The sequence below is a fragment of the Trifolium pratense genome, linkage group LG5, assembly GCF_020283565.1.
Source record: "Trifolium pratense cultivar HEN17-A07 linkage group LG5, ARS_RC_1.1, whole genome shotgun sequence".
In the NCBI taxonomy this organism is placed as follows: domain Eukaryota; kingdom Viridiplantae; phylum Streptophyta; class Magnoliopsida; order Fabales; family Fabaceae; genus Trifolium; species Trifolium pratense.
The window spans coordinates 40,274,046-40,295,252 of record NC_060063.1 but is presented as its reverse complement, the minus strand read 5'-3'; the positions used below and the strand labels follow the sequence as shown (position 1 = coordinate 40,295,252).

The 21,207-nt window shown below is 34.3% G+C and overlaps 1 protein-coding gene across 2 annotated transcripts; it reads right to left on the bottom strand.

Annotated features, from left to right (window-relative positions):
- Positions 1-292: 292 nt before the first annotated feature.
- On the bottom strand, positions 293-20,559 carry LOC123883805 (phospholipase D zeta 1-like). 2 transcript variants are annotated; one of them, XM_045932741.1, is made up of 20 exons: positions 19,995-20,559; positions 18,816-18,917; positions 18,556-18,671; positions 18,319-18,460; positions 16,738-16,908; positions 15,008-15,181; positions 14,290-14,532; positions 14,056-14,172; positions 12,352-12,491; positions 9,381-9,530; positions 7,486-7,642; positions 6,856-7,386; positions 6,441-6,551; positions 5,476-5,622; positions 5,195-5,392; positions 5,022-5,123; positions 3,699-3,830; positions 3,554-3,619; positions 981-1,042; positions 293-885 (listed from the first exon to the last, which is right to left on the bottom strand). In XM_045932741.1, the coding sequence occupies exons 1-20, from the start codon at positions 20,241-20,243 to the stop codon at positions 639-641; spliced, it is 3,357 nt and encodes a 1,118-aa protein (XP_045788697.1). In that variant the 5' UTR covers positions 20,244-20,559; the 3' UTR covers positions 293-638. The 2 variants fall into 2 exon arrangements, with proteins under 2 accessions (XP_045788697.1, XP_045788698.1); XM_045932742.1 differs by lacking the exon at positions 19,995-20,559 and having other exon boundaries at positions 18,556-18,646.
- Positions 20,560-21,207: the final 648 nt, after the last annotated feature.

Here is a 21,207-nt window from a genome sequence, read left to right as displayed (position 1 = left end):
GCGAGATAGAAAAATAGAATGCTAAACGCAAGAACGTGTGAAACAAAAAGCCTTATTTTATTTGTATTAAATGACAAATTTTTTACTCTTATCCTAGCACTAAAACTAAAAGTACTCACCCTATACCCCTAAATTTACTACCCAAATCAAGTCTCCAATTTTTAAAAGAAAAACATACTTTTGATACGTACCTCATACATGCATAGTTATGTGTCTTCTATTTAGGAATACCTGTACTTCATAGATATCTTTGAACACTCCGAAAAAAAGAGAAGAACAAACGACACAAATATAATGGAAAGTAATCAGCATGTATCGTTGATTTGATTTATTTCCTCTATAAAATGTGAACTGTGGATTTTTACAGTGAACCAGTTATCGATACATTCTTTACAAGAATATGGATTTGTATCTCTCAAGCACTCTCCGACCTCTATCCCCTCCGTCTCTCTCCTCTTTCTCTCTGGTATCCCCTCTATCTCCCTCCCTCCCAACTTTGCTCTTCTCTGCACAGTGACCCCCCTACCCCAATTTCCCAACTCATTTGCAGAATTGTAATAAAAAGAAACTCTGCAAGTAATTAATTACAAATCCCCCCTATATGAAAATCAAGATGTTTTGTATACTGGACATCGTACTCAATGGAAAACTTGAGTGGCATAGTATTCACCTTCACTAAAAGTAGGTCTTAGACTTTCTTGACTCATGAACTCCAAGGGAAAAGAAACAAGATGACCCTTGATTGATGCTAATCTCTCCATGGGATTAGTGTTCTTGATATCTCCATCCTGATAGGACTCTAGTTTATCCGGGGCTATTCCTAAATCGATGGTAGTGTGTCCAATTTTTTCTTTCCACAAAGCCATGTTTTGTCTGAAAGCAAGTCTGCAGAAACAAAAGGTTTATGATGTATGCTAGGACAATACAACGGAAAAGACAAACCTAGACATAAAAAATGTACAACAATTACACCAACATACCTGGTGTGTATCAGATCATTAGGTACACAGGAAAAGACATCCTGATAAATTGCTGTATTTGTCTGTAAAACGTGAGGATAATAATCAGTATTATAATTTGAAGTATTGTTTCTTACTCCCTCCGGACACAAATTTAAGCAAAAGTGCACTTTTTAGATTCATTGAATAACAGATGTATCTGGACTATAATACTGAATAAATACATTTGTTATTCAATGAATCTAAAAAGTGCATTTTTACTTATATTTGTGTCCGGAGGGAGTATTCAGTTAAGCAGAAACATTAAGATCTGACATGTATTCTGTAATCTGAAGTACATTATGTAAAAGAACTCAATTAGACATGATTGTTTGCTTGTTAATTTCACATTGCATAAACAGAAAGAAAAGATGGCACAGTCCCATAAGTGTAGCTCAAATGGTAGCTACCAGGGACATTATTGGAGTGGATGGGGTTCGAACCCCGAATTCCACATTTCTCCACATTTAAATGTGTGAGACTCTAGCCACTAGGCTACTTGACAAAAAAAAAAACAAAAAGAAAACATGGCACGAGTATATCTGAATTGTTACCATGACTAACCATATAAAACTTGCCATACACAGCCATAAATCCCCTATCATATTGTCGAGCAATATAAGAAACTTTCCAAGGGCAACCCCAAGATGCATTTTTTTTCTCAAATGATATATCCTACTTAGAGAGTCGAGGCAGAAATTAAATGTGAAGTTAGCGACTTGGAGAAAAGCCTTAGAAGTGTATGGAATGCAAGTTTAGCAAAAGGCAAAGCACTTCTAACTTAGAGGTGGAAGTTGGAGATCATATCATACAGCAAGTCATACAGTTTAAAAATTTTGGGTTCAAAATACAAAATGATGGAGAACTAGAAGGAGATGCAAACCATTGAATTCAAGTTGGGTGGTTGAGATGGAGGAGGGTCTCAGGTTTTTTTCTGTGATACAAAAGTACCGCTCAAAGTGAAGGAATTTTTTTTATCGTACAATGTAACACCTGCAATGTTGTATGGGATGGAGTGTTGGACAGTAAAAAACCAGCACACAAATAAAATAATCATAGCAGAGATGAGAATGTTGCGTTTGATGTGTGGCAAGACCAGAAGAGATAGGATTAAGAATGAAAACATTAGAGAGAGAGAGAGGGTTAGGGTAGCACTCGTAGAAATGATGGTGGAAACTCGACTTAAGTAGTTTGGACATGTGCAGAGAAGACCTATAGATTTTGTAGTAAGGAGAGTAGATCATATAGAGGATAGTCAAATTGCTAGAGGCGGAGCAAGACCTGGAAAAACAATAAGGGAAACTGTTGGAAAATATTTAGTTTCCTAGTTTGTTATTTCTAGGAGATTCTAAGCTTATCTATTATTTCCTTTTATGTTTGTACTCTTCCTATTTAAACCAGCCTTGAGCTGAGGAATAACACACAACAGTATTCACTTATTATTTTCTACAGAAACTATTAAGAAGAACCTTGAGATTAATTAGTTTGATAGAAATATATATAACCAAACATTATGGTGTTGTTCCATCCAGGTAGCCGACCCTACTTAGCGGGATAAGGCTTGATTGTGGTTGTTGTAAAAGTGACATACGCATGAAGCAAGCAATGCACCCTACAAGGATTTTGGGAGAGTATAGGTAACTACTGCAAAATGACCGCGCCCACCACTCCAAACAAATACTAAGGAGTCCTAATAATAAGTTGGGAGAAGCTAAATAAGAACCAGCTGTTCACATAAGATATACCGAAGGTTGGTTGGTTAACTTGTACCCAGCTGACACTTGACAAGACGTGGTACACTGGGAAATGCAACAAGTCAATTAATGCATGATCCAAAAGAATATCATATTCAATCTGCTTATAGGATGCTGCACAACCTATAGGGAAGCCTTGGGAAAGGAATTTTGTTCGAGGAGAGGGTTACTCGAGCCATCGACTATGCAGGTTTCCTAGTGGATACAAGATTAACACCTGAGTATTGCACCTTTCTTGGGGAATAGTGGCATAGGGGAGAAGGAAGCAGAATGTGGTATCATTCGTAAATTCAGAATCGAGAGCGATAGCCGAAGACTATCAGCACCACTGGCTGGAGATTATTCTAGATGATTTAAGAGTCGTATTGGAGGACCAATATAGCTTATTTTCCTGCAGAGCGTTGTAGGAAAAAACATATCTTCCATTTAGATGAGAGGCATTAGATGAACATATATTCCAACTGATATTGATAGGCATTTTATTAAAGAACATTTAGATGAAGGCCTGGTGTGTATGTCCTATGTTCAATCAGAACAACAATTAGCTTAGTTCCAACAAAAAGGGCCAAGTTTCTCCAAGCTGGGAATCAAAGGATAACTAATTATGAATTACTTTAAGAAAATGAGTTTTATGCAAGTAATGGTTCACATAATAATTGTTATAAGAATACATGACTTAAAACACCACGAAAAAGGGAACTTGGTGCTATGAAGCTCATGCCATACATGATCCAGGACTCATTACAGATATATTATAATTCAAATTAGTAATAAACATACACCCTTAATCTTTCTTATTACCTTTGCTATTGTCATCCAAATATCCTTGTATGTAGAATCAACAATTGGGTCCATTATTTGATTGACCTGACGACAATATATAAAAGTAATCATTACTAATCAAGCACACGAAACAACTACTCTCCAAAAATGGAAAATTACTAACCTCTCCTGCCGGGAGACCCAAGTGTTCAGACCATAATGCTAATCGAAGAGTCAAAGAAAACTTCCCTGCCTTCCAAGGCTTTCCATCCATATAAGAATCAGTCAACTCTTTGTCTTCTATAACTACACCAATCTGAAATCCATGTGGGACAGTTAAAGGGACCGAAGTTGAAACAACAGTTATGAGTTCATATTTAATTTAAAAAGTCAAATTAAATATTTCCAAATGTGCAAATAATAATTAACAGCACTTGGTAGGAGAAGGCTAAAGTTGTTGTTGTATATAAATAATAAACAGATCAGTCAATGGGTTCACAAACCATGACACAATTTTTAAGGTGAGAGAAAGAATGTTGGCTATAATGATTACTAGCCAGTTGAAATTAAATTATTCTTTCACTAGTTACATGTTTTATATTAAGGTGTCTCCAAAAAGTTTTTAACATCACAAATATGTCAAACTGATACACCCTCTATTACTAATTACTGGAAAAAACTCAAGTCTCACATTGAAAAGAGATAAGGCCTGAAAAGAATTTATAGAGTAGCACCCTTCACCTTACAAGTCGGTTTTGTAAAGATGAGTTAGGCTCAATATAAAAACCTAATACGGTATCAGAGCTTATTCATTCGGACCACCCACCAAATTTATCCATGCACCAAACCCAATAGTGAATAATGATGGGTGAGAGGTGAGTGTTTGGAAAACAAATCAAGTCCCACAATGAAAAGAGTTAAGGCCTGAAAAGAATTTATAAAGAGTGGCATCTCTCGTCTTACAAACCAATTATGTACTGTTGAATAAGTATCATGTAAAAAAACCTAATACTAATTGAGTGTCATTTAAGGTTTCTTCAAAAGTTTAAGAAAGACAATAAATGACTCAATGAGTGGAATAAGTTTACTGAATTGCACATATTATATCTATTAGACTGTTAGTTATTGTTATAGATGCAGTGAAATATATGACTTGAAAATGACGCACATACTATTTATTTGAGGGACAAATTGAAGAGAAAAATTAATGTTGCATTGAAAAGATAAAATGACACTAAATTGGCACTCAAAATGAAATGGAGTGAGTAATTTGGTGAAAGAAACTCAAAGTTATATATGAACAGAAATACTTAAATTTGCAGAAAAGAGAAAAAGCTAACTAGATATCAATTATGTTGCTTCAATGATATAAGAATTAACATTGATAAAAAGTTGTTACAAGGGCGCAAGAAATAAGTGCCCGTGTGTGGGAGTGAATCAGTAATAAAACCTCAAAATCCAATCAAACTTTTACAGCATATGAAAGGAAAGAGGCTTGGAACTGTACCTCAGAGTCCCTGGAGCCGAGTAAGCTTCTATCATTAATATTAGCAGATCCAATCAAACTAATACAATCATCAATAATCATGATTTTACTATGAACGTATACCTGCAAAAATGTGTATGTGATTAAGCTGACCAGAGCTACTTAAGCAAATGATCAAAGATGTAAAAACATACCTGGCTGGTTGCCACAGGACCACCATCAGAGAGTCTACCATAATTCCTTAGACCATAAAAAGAGATGTAGTCATGTACTCTTGAACCAAGAAGCTCATGAAGATTATGTAAGATAGAATGCACCCCTCTGCAAATGGTTCGATACTGCCAATGCATTATGGCTCTCACAGATGCTGCACCCCCATCATCAATCCCCCCCTAGATAACAGACAAGTAAGTCCAAAATTCATGCAAAAGCAATATTTCTCTTGTTGAAAAAAGAAAAAGAAATTAATTAGAACCTGGAAGCCAGGCAGGAGCGGTATGACGATTATAACCCTAAAAGATTTTTTTTCATTATAAGCTCGCATAATCCGCCGATATAAAGCTTCTGACACACGATTACGTATCATATCATCTCCAGAAAGACCCGAGATAAAAAACTGGTTCTGGAACAAGTTCGCAAAGATAAAATAGAACAGTCAAAAAATGTCAAAACAGATTTAAGAAGAGAAAAAAAAATTAGATCCCTATAAGCTTGAAATATTTTTATAGCAGCTTGGAAATTTAAATGCATAAATATTTAAACTAAGGCATTGCAGAGAAAAGGTTCAAATATTTTAAGGTATGAGACTTTTCTCTTTATAAATCTGAAACTGATGTGGTGTTTGACAACTTTCAAAACAAGCTTATAATAGTAAACAGGTTCAGACTTAAACTTGGTTCGTTCAACAATAAAGAATTTCCCTTAAATATAAGCAATTATGATTAAAATGAATTGCAGAAGCAAGCAAATAAAGTAGCATAACAAATGCCACGTCATTAAAGCATGAAATGCAATTATCATCTTGAAGAAGAGCATCTAAAGAACTGCAAATATTATGCCGAAACTCGCTAGATATTCAAATTGTTTAGAACAATGGCATTTTTTTTTTGGTAAACCAAAGTTATCCTCCACGCGCAACTGCGGAGACTAATCCCCTCGAGGTAACTGAGATCCATTTAAGGGGATGACCTCTCCAAACAAATAATGGCATTTTAGTTCTAAAAAAAATACTGAGATGGTTATTCAAGTAATAATCACCCCGGCTCTTTTGTACTTATTTTCAATCTAATTGCCAGCTTCCAAATATGTTTTATTGTTATAATTATAATTATAGTTATTATTATAATAATAACAAAGCAAAACCACTTCCAGTATGAACATTTGCAACACCCATCAATCTTCAAAAATTGCATCCATTAAATTTAGAAGTTTATTCAATACCTCGATGTAGATGAAGTATTCAGCTTTCTCAATGAGAGAGCAATAAGCATGGTGGATGCTCTCTTCAGTTTGACTTGTTCCGGCGGACCACTGACTGACGCTTCTAATAACCTATCAATTAAAGTATTTCAATGGTACAAAATACAATGGTGTAAAAGAAAAATAACAGGACACAAGTGAAAAGAAAAGAACAAAAGCAATTAGAATCATATTAATGCCCCCTCTTAAAGTCAATCTTCTAGCAATATATGAAATATCAATTCCCACGAATTTTAGTCTTTATGTTGCCAATGAAAAAAAAAACGGCAAGAGCTTCAATAAAATATCTGATTTCTCTCGATAAATATTTTTAATGACAAAAATAGTATTTGTACACTTTAAAGAACCTCTTGCTGACCCTATGAAAACAGCATACCTGACAACGACACGAAGCACGAGGACCAATTTGTCCAGATTCATCAGCAAAACCTCCCTGATCATCCCGCTCTTGAGTATCCCACCATTCCAGATCTGTATTTTGTGAATCAACATGAGACACTCTATCATGAGGCATTTTCTCGTGATAATGCTCAGAGTCAAGATCATCTACAAAGCCCTTCATTGGTGTATCCGGACCAACTGCTGCTACTTTGGCCCTTCGGAATGAGAAAGGAAGGCCAGTGCTTATCCTTCTTGGCTTGTCATGGTTATGTTGAGAGGAGTTTCGCCCATTTGGTTTTGGGAGTCCTGGAGGAATATCCAACCCAACCGGTTCCTGAGGCAGGAGTAGAGGAATATCTTGGTCTTGGCAACATGAGGAAAATGAATCTTCTCTCTTGAAGGCTTTATCATTGACATTGTCCTGAATTTCACTTGGTGTCTCATTGCTTCCCAAGTAATGGGGAATAACCATATGATGTTGAGGCATAAGTAATGGTATTTGTTGTTCATGTGGAGCTTTGTTCCTCTGATGTAAAATAAGATAAATAAATTATTTCCTAGCAGGAACATAGGAAAAGGACCAGAATGCCTCAAGACTTCAATGCAATTGTAGAATAAGTCTAACCTTGGCATAATTCCATCGCTGAACAAAGTGCCTAGCAATGTCACGACAAGGTGGTCCCCAAAGGGCACAATGAACATCATGCCAAGGCATACGAGGATATTTTTCACGAACCAATTCATCTTTCATTGTATCTTCCCATGAATTTGGTTCAGATTCTCTATCAAAATTGAAAATGAAATGAATATATGAATGATGTTCAACAAGACTCGATCTATAACCAAGAAATTATGAGAGACATATCCTAACAAATATGTGACCAAGCCTGGTACAATATATGCATGTATCATCTTGAAGACGGGTGTTGGGATATGCAACAATTGTGGTAGAAAATCATGTAGAGATGGTATAATAAATAGGACAGATATTGGGATCTAAATTAGGATTGTAAGTTGTTTGTTTAATCAATAGGACAGATATTGGAATCTAATTTTAAGCCTACTACGAAGTATGCGTTGATCCACACTGAACTACCAGACAAGCAACACATTACAAGATAAACCTTTATATTACATGATAACTTTTTGCCTTGTATTGTATTTGGTGGATGATGAACATGACAAAAAGTTGGAGAGAGACAAAGAGAAATAGAGGAGAGATAAGTGAGAGAACATGTTCATAAAAAGAAAGCAACATTTTTATATTCTGAATTGTGTCTTTCAGACAAAAAGTTGTCCCGTAGTTTGTTGAGCTACAAGCTTTTTGTCTGGTCAGTAATCCTGTTTTTGTCTTGTCCTGTGACAGCTTAGTTAACCAAACATGTAATGATTGTCTTTGTGTTGTCTAGTTTCTTACTTTTTTCCAAAATCTAACAGACCCTAACACTTGTGTGTGTGTGCGCGCGCGCGTGTGTGTAACCATGGAACAATTGTTTTTGCGTTGTCGAGTTCCCTTTTTTTCCAAAATCTAACAGACCCTAACACGTGTGTGTGTGTGTGTGTGGGGGGGGGGGGGGAAATGGATTCTCTCAAGTGTGATTTACACTTGAGAGAATAAAGTGTAATCTAACACCATCTAAATTCATTTTCTCTAAATTTTATATGTTTTTCTCTCTTGATCAATGGTAACAAACCACACTTTATTCTCTCAAGTGTAAATTACACTTGAGAGAATCCATTCCCGTGTGTGTGTGTGTGTGTGATCAAATAGCTGTTAGAATTCTTCAGTGATTTCTTAGTCATTTTGCGTCTCCTTGAATTAAAGTGACGAGTCATTATATAAAGGCTATAAGTGAATTTGAATAGGCAGCTAGCTAAACTTCGGGAAATGTACTGTATGAAAATATCAATATCATTTATACACTTAACTGCACAAGCATCTGCCTACTCCAAAAAACTACCATTTATGGAAAAAAATTCAAAACAACCTCATTTGAATTTCATCCTTTCTCTTACCAAAAAATATAGATGTAAGATTTTGGGTGTACATGAAATTCTTTCCAACAAACATACACGTTTGTTTAGCATTAAGAACTGAATTCTGACGAATTTTTTAACACCCTCATATCCTCATACTTGTCATATTGTAGTTCCAGTTTGACAAATAGAAAGAAACTTGGTGCCAGTTGGGATTTGCTGGGAATATTTTATTATTTTTTAGAATCCCTTTAATATAAGACATGATCAGAAATCAGAACTTGATTCAAAAATACATTTTTCAGGTTTCTGCTTGAGCACCTTATTAGAAGCAACAATTAATTTTTTAACAGCAGACGTTTTGCTTCTAGCCTTCTACTGTCACATACACAACTTATATTATTTCTCCAAACACATTGAAATAGTAAAAGAAGCGCCTTGTCTCCTAAAATTTAAATGAAGCTTTCAGCAATTTCACAGCATGGCAAATGGACTCTTCCATAAAGCTTCTATATGATTTTATTTTCTATTCACAAAATTTACCTTGGGTTGTAATAGTCCTTTCCAGGCCACATTAGCGGAGGGACATCTCCGACTTTATGCTCAGGTGCGTCATATCGACCAAAGCATAAATCCAGTCCTCCGATGAAGCAAATATGATTATCAACAATGACAAGTTTTTCATGGTGTGACCTGTGCATATTCATAAGCACAAATAAGAAACCACAAAAGTGTAGCATGATTGATATACACTGATAAATATCACACACCAAACTCACAGATACACGCACACACACACACACCAACATACCCACAGAGGCAAAGATTTTAAAACAAGGAAGAGAAAGGAGAATGACTTTGAATGATGATTATGGTTTTTGATGATACAAGAGGCTAAGCACTAACCACGATTGATACTAATACTAAAATATCTTAATCCAAAATAAAGTAAGGGATAAATATGTTAACTCCAATAAAATCATGATCATTCATTTTTAGTCCATATAAAAAATTATTTTCATTTAGTGCCTATAAAATATAACAATTGTGTTCTCAGTCCCTGCAAAGGAACTAAAACATACAGTTTTTGTTGAATATAGACACTAAAATGAACAAAACTTTTAGAGATTCAAGTTGGATGGTCCTGATTTTTACCGGGACAAAAAGTGTTAAATCCTAAAGTAAACAAGGAGACAAATCATAAAAAACAAAGACATATATAAGTTAATCCCAAGAGACAATCTAACATTTTCTAAAATACTCATTATTACAATTAAATATTATAAGCTCTGTTCTTAAAAGCGGCTGGTGAGGCCGCTATCATAGGGCGGCACGGAAAAACAGAGCTCGCAGTTTGGTGGAGCGGTTGGTGTGGGCGGTTTGGCGGATAGAAAAGTGGGTCGGAGCAGTTGTGGGGCAGCCAAGAGAAACGTTTTCTCTCATTCTGTGCACAGATTCTCTCCCTTCATCTCTTATCATCTTGTTTTCCCTTCCATATCTTTATCAATATACCATGAGTTTGTCGTCGCGATGTGGCTAAGATGCCAATACGCTGAAATTGACTTTTCAGCAATTCTGTGAACACAAAAGTAAGAGACAGAGAAAAAGGACAAGCGAGAGCGGAGAGAAAGATAAGCAAGTGAAGAAGAAAGGGATGAGTAGTTGACCATAAGGAGAAAAGATCCTCCATAACAGCCCTATTTATTTTCCGTTCTACCCTTTTTCATTTTCTTTTTCCGTCATTTTTCATTGCTAATATCATGCTTCATTTCTCTGGAGCTGCTATGCTTATCCTGTATAATTCTATTTTCAAGAGGACTCACCATTCTTCCAGACGTTTCTATTTGGTTTTTAATATATATATATAGCAATAGAATCGAATTATATTAATATTAATAATAATAATAATACATTGAACATTGTTACTTTAGTTATATTCATATTATTATAGCCAATATAGTTTATATTTGATCACTTTAATATAAAATTACATCAATATAGGATTTTGATAATCTGTTTGTTGAAGTTGGAATGTTTAGTTACTTTAAGCTTTAGAGGCTTAAAGTGTTTGTTTCCTTGAATTTTGTTGGTAATTTACAAGTGATGTTTGCTTAAGACTTGTGGTTTTTACATCTAATTATGAATACTTCATGAATTTTGAGTAATTTATTTCAGTTTACGGCAATTATGCGTTTATTATTATTAACTGTATTAATGCCCACACTGCTAAATAGTGTCCACTCCCCACTCCCATTCCACTTCATTTTTGGGGTTGGCTGCACCGCTATCCAAAATTGATAACATAGATTATGAGATATTTGTCACGCATTCTAACAAATAACAATCCTCCTCAAGCTATAAAGGTTACTGAGCACTGAGTTTGTTACAAATAAATCCTCGGAAAGAAAAATATAATATGGGCTCCACAAATCATGTAAAGAGTTGGTTTGAATGTTGCATAAACAAAAAATGCTATAAAATGATCAACGGTCAACATTTCCTAGCAAGCAATTATAAATGACAATAACTAAAACTTCTTCAAATACCCTAAGAACAACATTTGGAAGCATTGTGATTCACAATGGGAGGCTGGTATGAATCACAACTTATTCATAAATAATCTTAGAATAGCAGAGGCCAAACTAAATCTAATGATAGTTGGCTCAAACTTCATTTGGGATTACCAAGGTCAAACTTCATCTAGGATAGCCAGGGCCAAACTTCATCTAAGATAGCAAGGGTCAAACATTATCAGAGATAGCCGAAAGCTGACGAAAGGATACAACAACAATGAGAGAACTTGGGAGAGAAAGGATGGCCATAATTGTTAACCACTGAAGAGAAGAAAAGAATCATGGAGATAATAAAATTTGAATTATCCAAGTAACACACTCTCTAACACACTATTATAAATACACAAATCTTGTATTTGTATTGGTTGAAATTCATATGGATCCCATTACATTTATGTGGGGCCTACATGATTTACTGGAATCCATTTGAAATGCAACCAATAGAAGAGTGTATGTTGGTAAGAGTGTGTTGCTAGCACTCCTCATAAAATTATTATAGTTTGTTTCTAGACTTCAGAGGAACTTGTTAGTTAGCCGTATAGTGCATGATAAGTCATGGAGGATGATCCGGCTCTGATATCATGTTGAAGTTACATGGTCTTAGATAAAAGAGGGAAGAGAAAGAATAATAGCTTTGAATTGTGATAATGATTCTTTGATGATACAAAAGAATAAACAATAAACCTTATTTATACAATTATACTAATACTAGACTCCTCAATTAAATAAGGAAGCTAGTCGTACTAATTATCCTAATTTAATGAGGAAACAAATCAACAAATGTAGAGAAGTATGGTAACAAATCTTAAGAGATAATGCAAGATATTTAAAAAATACTCCAAGACAACCAAAATATTGAGATATTTTTCATATTTTAACAACACAACAAATGCACACATTCATAAAACCAAAGACAAATGAAGTTTTAGGTGATTTCATACCACAGGTAAACACCAGTAGAAAAGTGGTCAGGATAGCGTAATACCCTCACATTCTCATGAATGCTAAGAAGCTTTTTCTTGCTATAAACACTGTTGATTTTCAAAGCAAGAGCCACCTCTTTGTAGAGAAGAATGTAAATCTGAAAAACAAAAAAAAAGGCATTCATGCAAATCTTTACACTTCAATGGAAATAAAGCAATTCATTATATTTCAGTCAGGTGGCATACAAGGAACTTAGAACCTTCATAACTGTTGAATGAAAGAAAATGAGAGAGGATATGGTGAAACCGTGTGTCTAAACTACACCACGGTGATACTATTATATAGGCTTAGAAACAAATCAATAAACAATCAGCCGCATTAATTACAATACAATATGCTATTCCTGTATTTAAATATCAACAATAATAAATTGATCTTCGGGTGGACTGGACTGGTGAACTATTAATAAAACAATTCAATTTTATTTACCTTTTAGCTTCTCTCCATTCTGAAATACATTTATAGAAGACTAAATTATATATTTCTATATGAGCAATGCTATTTAGTATGAATAATTTAAACAAGAAAGATAAGAATCCACAAAATTAGGAAATTTGACAAATTAGATTTTGGCTTACCATACATGGGGTAGTGGGTGATTATCATTTGGAAGAGTTACATGATGCCACATAAGATTCTTCTCTTTCTTGCAAAGAAATTCTTACTAAATAGCATTTTCCTTTCTATATATATATATACCTTCAACCAGTGTTACTCATAACTCAAAAACCAAGCAAACAAAATATTAAAGAGCCACCTAATCTACCAAGAGAGGGGAGTTTAGTAACAGAATTTTGTTAAACAATCTTATGAATGCTGGAAGTTCACATTATATAATTCAAAGGTTCCAACAAACTGCCATCCCTCTCTGAGAACAAAACTCATGAATAATGGCATGCATTTGCTACACAACATAAACATGGATATTGTGACAAAGCTTAATTTAAAGAGTCCGGTCAGGATTTTAAGCATCACATATTGTTTGACAAGCTTCAATACATATCTTACCCAGCGTCAACCCTTTTTTAAAATGTCCATGTTTCATGCCTATACAACAATGACTCAAATATTTTGAGAGAAAAAATGTTGTAATAAGGTGGGCAACAGAAAATAAAGAGAAGAAAAATGGACATGAATTTTAAATTGGTTATAACTACATCAAACTATAGGCCAGAGTCCAACAAAGTAATAAAAATCCCCCATGATCAGTGAATACTACAAACGGAGGTACTCAATGTTCAAATCCTCTCACCATACACACAAAAAACAGACATATCTATAGGTCCATATTGACTTAGTCTGTCCGCTTCAAGTTCAATCAAATCATTGGCTTCATGTCAGATCATATGTTGGGCCAAAACCCAAAATTAAATAGACGGCACTTAGTAACAAAAAACGAATTTAGGAACACCAGAAGGGAAAAAGTAGTCATTATCATCTCTGAGGAATATAAAATAGGCCATTATTATAGCAGAAATCAGATGAAAATAAGATAACTGAGAGCCAACAATAACACCATACGAAAATCCTTGGGATGGCCATAATGATCTCTTCACAGTTTAAATTTTCAACAACTTAATTACAACGGTAATTCCGTAAATTGGATTCTTGGATCATAAAATTGACAAGACATTGTAAAAAGAATTCCAATTAAAAGTTACCTGAACCCCTTCCTTAGCTTTTGCTTCCAACAGATTATCAAGCCTTGATGAAGCATGAGCCTGGAAAGGTCGCCGTAGATACAGTTCTGGGCACAGCCACCACCCACAGATAAATATCTGCATGAATCGTTGGACCATTAAACAGCGACTTGAAAACAACCATTATTGTCTGTTTTGATATAAATAAGTTATCATGAAAGTTGCCTTGAATGTTATAGAACAAAAAAAACAAACCTCAGATTTGGCATCCTCAATTGCAGAAGCAATGACTTCAAATGCTGCTTGCCCATCTACAAACCACTGGGCTTGGCTGTCATCTTCAATTAAGCCTCTTGGAGGAGCATAAGAACCATAGCGGTGAGGATGACACCAGCCTTCGGGAGGCCTGAGTCCAGCATCATTAATTGCAGCAACCCAATCTTTAACTTTACTACTACTTTTAACTCTAATTCTAATACTTCGGATTCCACAAGTCACCTAAAGTATTCAATTAAGTGTTAAGAACGTATCTTACTACGTATATCATCACCATATATCAGATATAATCCACAAGTCAGCTAATAACTAGTAAATATATTAGAACAACCCTCATCTTGGTCCTTGAAAAAAATTTGGAACAACAATTTTGTCTTCAAAAGGTTATTAGATCCGTTTTGTCCTCAAAATGGAAATTTTTTACATTAAAAGTCCCAAAGTTACTGTTTACTGGGATCAAATTGATGCCGTTCACAACCAAGTTTATCACGTGAGGACCAATTTGATGTCACTGATCTCCCAAAAATTGTTGCATGTTGAAACAGAGGATCAAATCAAAATGATGTTCTGAAAATATTTCAAGGACCAGACCGGAGACTTGCTCAAGATTTTGATATGGTAGACAGACAATAACAATTAGCATTAAACCCTTCTAAGCACAAGCACAAGTACAAGACTATGAAGAAACAATTAACACCTTGAATGAATGGCGTAAAGGATTCCGTTCCTTCATTTCAATCGCTAATGATAAACGACCATCTCCATTAGCATCTGAGGCGGGCAGTACATCAAAAACAATAATGTCCAAGGGTTGTGTATCAAAAGGATGTGCCAGCAATGCCAAGAATCCAGGTTTCAATACGGCCCACACCTGTACACAAACAGGAAAGTGATAACTCTGAAGTTAAAACAAAATAACAAAAACTCAATCAGAATTAAAATTACGCCACTAAATTTCCAGGTCTTAAAATACCAGATCGTCTGGAGAAATTCAAAGTCAGGTAAATAATTAAAATGCCTATGGGGATTTGTTTCAGTTGGTAGGGGATCATGTACTTCACTAGAAAGGTCTGGGTTTAGTTTCTTATGCTAATAATGCCCTCATTAGTAGACATTTTGTAAGTTGATTCAATGCTAGTTTGTAGCATGTGTTGGCCCCAAATTCTGTATATTGATCCGAATACACATGCATAATTTATATTACTTCAGGGAATGAACTTCCCTATCTATCGCAATTTACACTTTCCCCAAATACCCAGTAGTGTACTTTTAAAATTATTGAAAAGCAGTGAGAAAAATGTTAGTTTAACTTTCATAAAATGGGCCCACTTCCAAAATCACATCTCTTATATTTAAGAAACTTAAAAAATATATATATTATTGTTAAGAGTCCCACATCGGTTGAGAGATGGCCTTACTAAGTGTTTATATAGTAGAGGCAATCCTCACCTTACAAGCCGGTTTTGTAAGGATGAGTTAGGCCCAATACTCAATTCTAAGATGGTATCAGAGCCTCTCTACGATCCGTTGGGCCACCTGTTATCAGGTTTCCGCTATCGGGCCACCTACCGTTTATATCCACGCACCAAGCCTAATAGTGCTGGGCGTGAGGGGGTGTGTTAAGAGTCCCACATCGGTTGAGAGATGGCCTTACTAAGTGTTTATATAGTAGAGGCAATCCTCACCTTACAAGCCGGTTTTGTAAGGATGAGTTAGGCCCAATACTCAATTCTAAGAATTATCAAGTTAAAAATTCTCATTCAATTTTACAAGTTTGAAAAGGGAGACACAAACAATGTAAGGCAAGATTCTTCCATTCTTTTACTATAGGAGCATTCTTTCTCTAATAATTTTATTCCAAATCTAATCTTGTCTGGTGTAACCACTAAACCCTACACACTGAAATTACTTTCTTGTTGGCAGTTCAACAAAAACATTACTAGTCTTATAGTTGTGCGGCAAAATTTTTTGAAGCTTGAATGTACCTTTAAATCAAATCAAAACTAAACCTTTCTTTCATTTCATCCACCCTATTTTTGAATCTTATGGTTGACATCTTTAAATATCTCTACATCATTTTGTTCGATTAACCCAAAATACTTAAAATATGAGACTTAAGCTATTGTATGCTCTCCTATTTGTTACCTCTAAGCTAGGATTTGTGTCTTCTGTTAAATTTGCATTTGATGCACTGTGTTTGGCAATATTTGGTGATACTTTACAAGTTTCCACAGCTACCTTATGCGTGACTTCTCACAGCACGTAGGTATATATTAAGTATATATTTTGCATCTGACTTCCTAAGCAGTGTGTGTGTCTATATATATATATATATATATATATATATATATATATATATATATATATATATATATATATATATATATATATATATATCTTCAAATCTTCAATAGAATAATTCATTACCTTTTGCCAATTGTCATTACAACAATTAAAACAGTCAGAGAAACAACATTTTCTGGAGTCATCATCTTTTTTGATCTTAGGCAAATGCTTCACCATCACAGATTCTTCCTTCAGCTTAGGGCCATATTCCGGTGAAAAAGATAACATTGACACCTCCAAAAACTTGCAAACCTATAGCATACAATTGCTTATTGTAAACAAATTGTCCGGCGGTCATGATTAAACACAAATTCAACAAACATCCAAACAAACAGCTAATAACAGAACATAAATAGTCATGGATGAATGGTTTGTATAGCCAGTATATTCGTTAATTAGACCAACTTTGCAAACCTTGACATCAAGGATCCAATGCGTACAATACAATTCGTCATCATCAACAGTATAATCAACGCCAGATATGAAAATTGCATTCATTTCATATGCTAAATTAACAAAATATTGAATTGTCCCTGCTTAATTTTAAATCATATAACTTAATGCACATCAGAAATGTCTGACGTAGTTGAACCCGCGTTCAAAAACCAGCTTGGATCGGACGGTTCAACTGACCTGACCATAAACCTGTCATATTACCAATCCAGCCCACTAACCGGAACAAAAGTGCATGAGACCGGGTGAAAAGCGGTTTGACTCCGACCAATGTTGTGCAAAAATCGGCAAGTCGTTTTTTTTTTCATTTTTCTTTTTTTGAATAAGTTTGCATCATCTTGTAGGTAAAGGGATATAACAGATATATAAAATTTTAGAAAAAATTGTTGATGATCATTAAGTTTGGTAAGCAGTTATTTACTCTCTTAAAGTAAGTAATTGTTCATTATTAAAAAATAAGGGCTAATTGTTATAAATGTGTTAAGAGTCCCACATGGGACGAGAGATGGCCTGAACATATGTTTATAAGTGGGGGCAATTCTGACCTTACAAGTCGGTTTTGTAAGGATGAGTTTGGCGCAATATAAAAATCTAATAAAATGGTATTCTAGATTAGAACTATGAAGTTAAAAAATTGTGAATGTATATTAAAGTATAATCTAAGAAATGATATTCTAGATTAGAACCATGAAGTGAAAAAAATGTAAAGTATAATCTAAATTTTCCTGGAATCTTTTATCTGTAAATTGTAGGGTTAAATATGCTTTTAGTCCCTACAAAATCACGAACTTTCAAGTTTAATCCCTCAAAAAAAATTATTCACTTTTAGCCCCTATTTGCATTTTATAAGGACTATTTTGAGGACTACAAAATAGGGACTATTCTTGGAAATTGTAATATTGTGGAGGACTAAAATTACCATTAAAATTTAATAAGGACTAAACTTAAAAAATCGTAATTTTGTAGGGACTAAAAACATATTTAACCCTAAATTGTATGGGTTATAAATTCTTTTGAAATTATTTTAATATATACCAATTCAACTAGTGACTCACTAGTCCAACCAGTGACCACTGTCTTGATCAATTCAATAACGAAAAAAATTGACATTGGTTGAACCACGATAGTGAATCAACAATTGAATAAAAAGAATAATGTCGGTATAAGATAACAGATATCTATTTTCAAAATCTCAAGCACAAAGCATACCTCGGGAGAGTTAACAATACTAATATTTCCCAAAAAGTGATTCAGATACCCTTGCATTGCACTTTTTGCCCTGTCTGCAATAGAATGTTGTCGTCCTAAAGCTGGCCGTATAATTGGTAGAGCAGCACTAGATGGAACGTCTCTGTACCAAAATCCAACTTATAGGATATTATGACCACAGGTTAACAAATTTTAATTGTAAGAGTGCTCCAATAAAAGCTGAGTGTTGAGTATCACCTGTTTTTAGCACTTTCATCAGTTTGTAAAGGAACTGTTTCATCGTCACCTTCTTCGTCAACTTGCTCCATAGTAGTGTGTTCGCCAATTCCTAGATTTTGAAGCCATTCTTTAACCTTTAATATGAGGTTTCAGTGAACATTACATTAAAATCCAAACTTTTCTAGATATGCATGATATTATCAAATAATACAAAAAAATGTACGAACAATTTAAATATAAGCAATCAAATGAATCTCAGTATAAAGAGCATTGCTTACCTGCTCTTGCTTCTCATGGATTTCCTCAATAAAGGCACGCTTCTTTAACGCAAAATGCAAAATAAATACTTGGTGCGCTCTCTTCTCTAGCTCCCACTTGAACTGGAATGAAAATAGGATGTGAGTATAATCCAGTATGAAGGAAGACCGGATGAAATAAACAAGGTCACTAAAGGTATACAAATATTGTTCCTCTCCACTTATATATTGTTTGTCTTCCATAATAAAAACTCCTACACTTACTTCAAGTCTAAACAACTGCTGAGCTAATTCTGAATTCTAGATTAACATATGTAAAAGCAGAGACTTTTGTTTGAGATAAGTAAAATAAAATTGAGTGCGTGTTTAGATGGACGATTTTGAGGAAAAATCAGGAGCTAGTAAAATTATCATATTTTCTGTATCGAAATATTTATATTTATAAATTGAAAAATGGATTGATATTAGATTTCAAGATAATCTACCTTAAAATTTCTTAATTCTAATTTTACTAGAAAGGTCAGACTCTCTCTCTATCTCGAACAGAAAAGTCCAAAGCTGAAACTAAGTAAAGTAGCAACCCTTTTGGAAAGCACAAACAAACTGCAGAACAATTGCATCATATAAAGTTACCTAATAGACACATACATAATTGCATACACATACATACATACATACATACATACACTAATCTAACTATGAAGCATGGACACTAGCATACATAATTACATTGAATGTGTACGACACAACACCGACATATATAATTACATTTTCTTAAATTATTATCGGTGTCGATATGTCAATGTCTCTGTCGGTGTCCGTGCTTAATAGCTATCCAGCACTAACACTTCCAATTGAAGGATGTCTGGTGTCCAACAGGTATCGATGCCAAACAAACACTTATACAACATCTGTATATGTGATTAAATTCGATAACTTCCATTTTCTAAGATTATTACCGGTGTGAGTGTCCTCATATTACATAAATACAAAAAGTGCATAAAAGAGCAACTAGGTATTGAAATCAGAAACTTCCAAATATAGAATTGAATTCCTTATGATTTCTTTACTCGCTTTTAGTTCACGCAATTCACATGAGATATTGAAATCAGAAATTTCTATCTTCTATTTTGAACAATTCTACAAAATCAGAGAGAGAGAGAGAGAGAGAGAGAGAGAGAGAGAGAGAGATTAACGTACATGTTTATATTGAACCTGAATTGTATAAGAGAGTTGCATAGGGCTAATATCACTGGCATCAGGACGAGAAACGGAAACGATATTAGCTTTAGGCAATTCATCGAAAATCCGATAGACTTCGCCGCTACTGTAACGAAAAGACGGAAGTGATGCAAAATCAGCAGTTGCCGGAGGAGGAGACGAAGGCGGAGACGATCTCATTTGAACGTATTTAGGGCCACCGGCGGCCATTAACTTTTCCGTCGCCATAGAAAGTTGAATCGCCAGTTCTATAACAAAGATTGGAGCTGAAACGATGTCGTTGATGATTTTGGATCGAAATCGAAATCGAAGCGAGAGAGAGAAACATAAAGAGAGAAATAGCGCAAGTTTTCGTGAGAATAGGGAAATTTTATCTATGTAAAGAGTTGAAGAACTATTTGATGTGAACAACGAGTGCGCAACTTTGATTTCTTCACTGGCCACCTTACCTTCTTTTTTTTCTCTTTTTTTTTTATATTTATTAATTAATCAATAAATGTTTGGTTTGTTACGGTTTTTTTTTAAGCAACTGGTTTGGTACTTTGGTTTGTCACTTGTTTAGCGGATATTTGTGACTCACCTGGTTTTGTAGATATTTTCAAATTTGAGGGTTTTTTTTTAATAGTGAGCCAAATGTCTGAAAAAGAGAAATTACATAATGCTCATCCCAAATTATAAGAAAAAAATAAAAATCACATTTATTAAGAAAAATAAAAATATTATAATTTGAAGTATGTGTTTTTGTATTTTTCTTGAAAGAAGTTTTATAGGATGTACAAATAGTTTTCATTGGTCATTGTTTATTGATAAAAGTGGAGAGAGAAAATTAAATGTAATTTGTATTTAATTTTATGAGAATAAGTAAAAATAATTCTTGAAAAAGAGAATTTTGGTTTTTTTTCTCTTGTATAATTTGGGATAAAGAAATTGAGTTTTTTTTCCCTATAATTTGGGACAGAGGGAGTAGTCATTTTAGAAATAGTAATTCTCACTACATCAAAATCTACAACCTCACTAATCTATGAAGGACAAGGACAAGACTCATAGATAGTTACCATATAATCTAAATTACAATCAATATTTGTTGATGCATTTACACATCAATTAGTCTTCCTGTAGAAATGTGAGATCGGCCATCACACAATTTCTTTTCAACAAATGCATGATACATTTCACTAAAGAAAGTCTCATC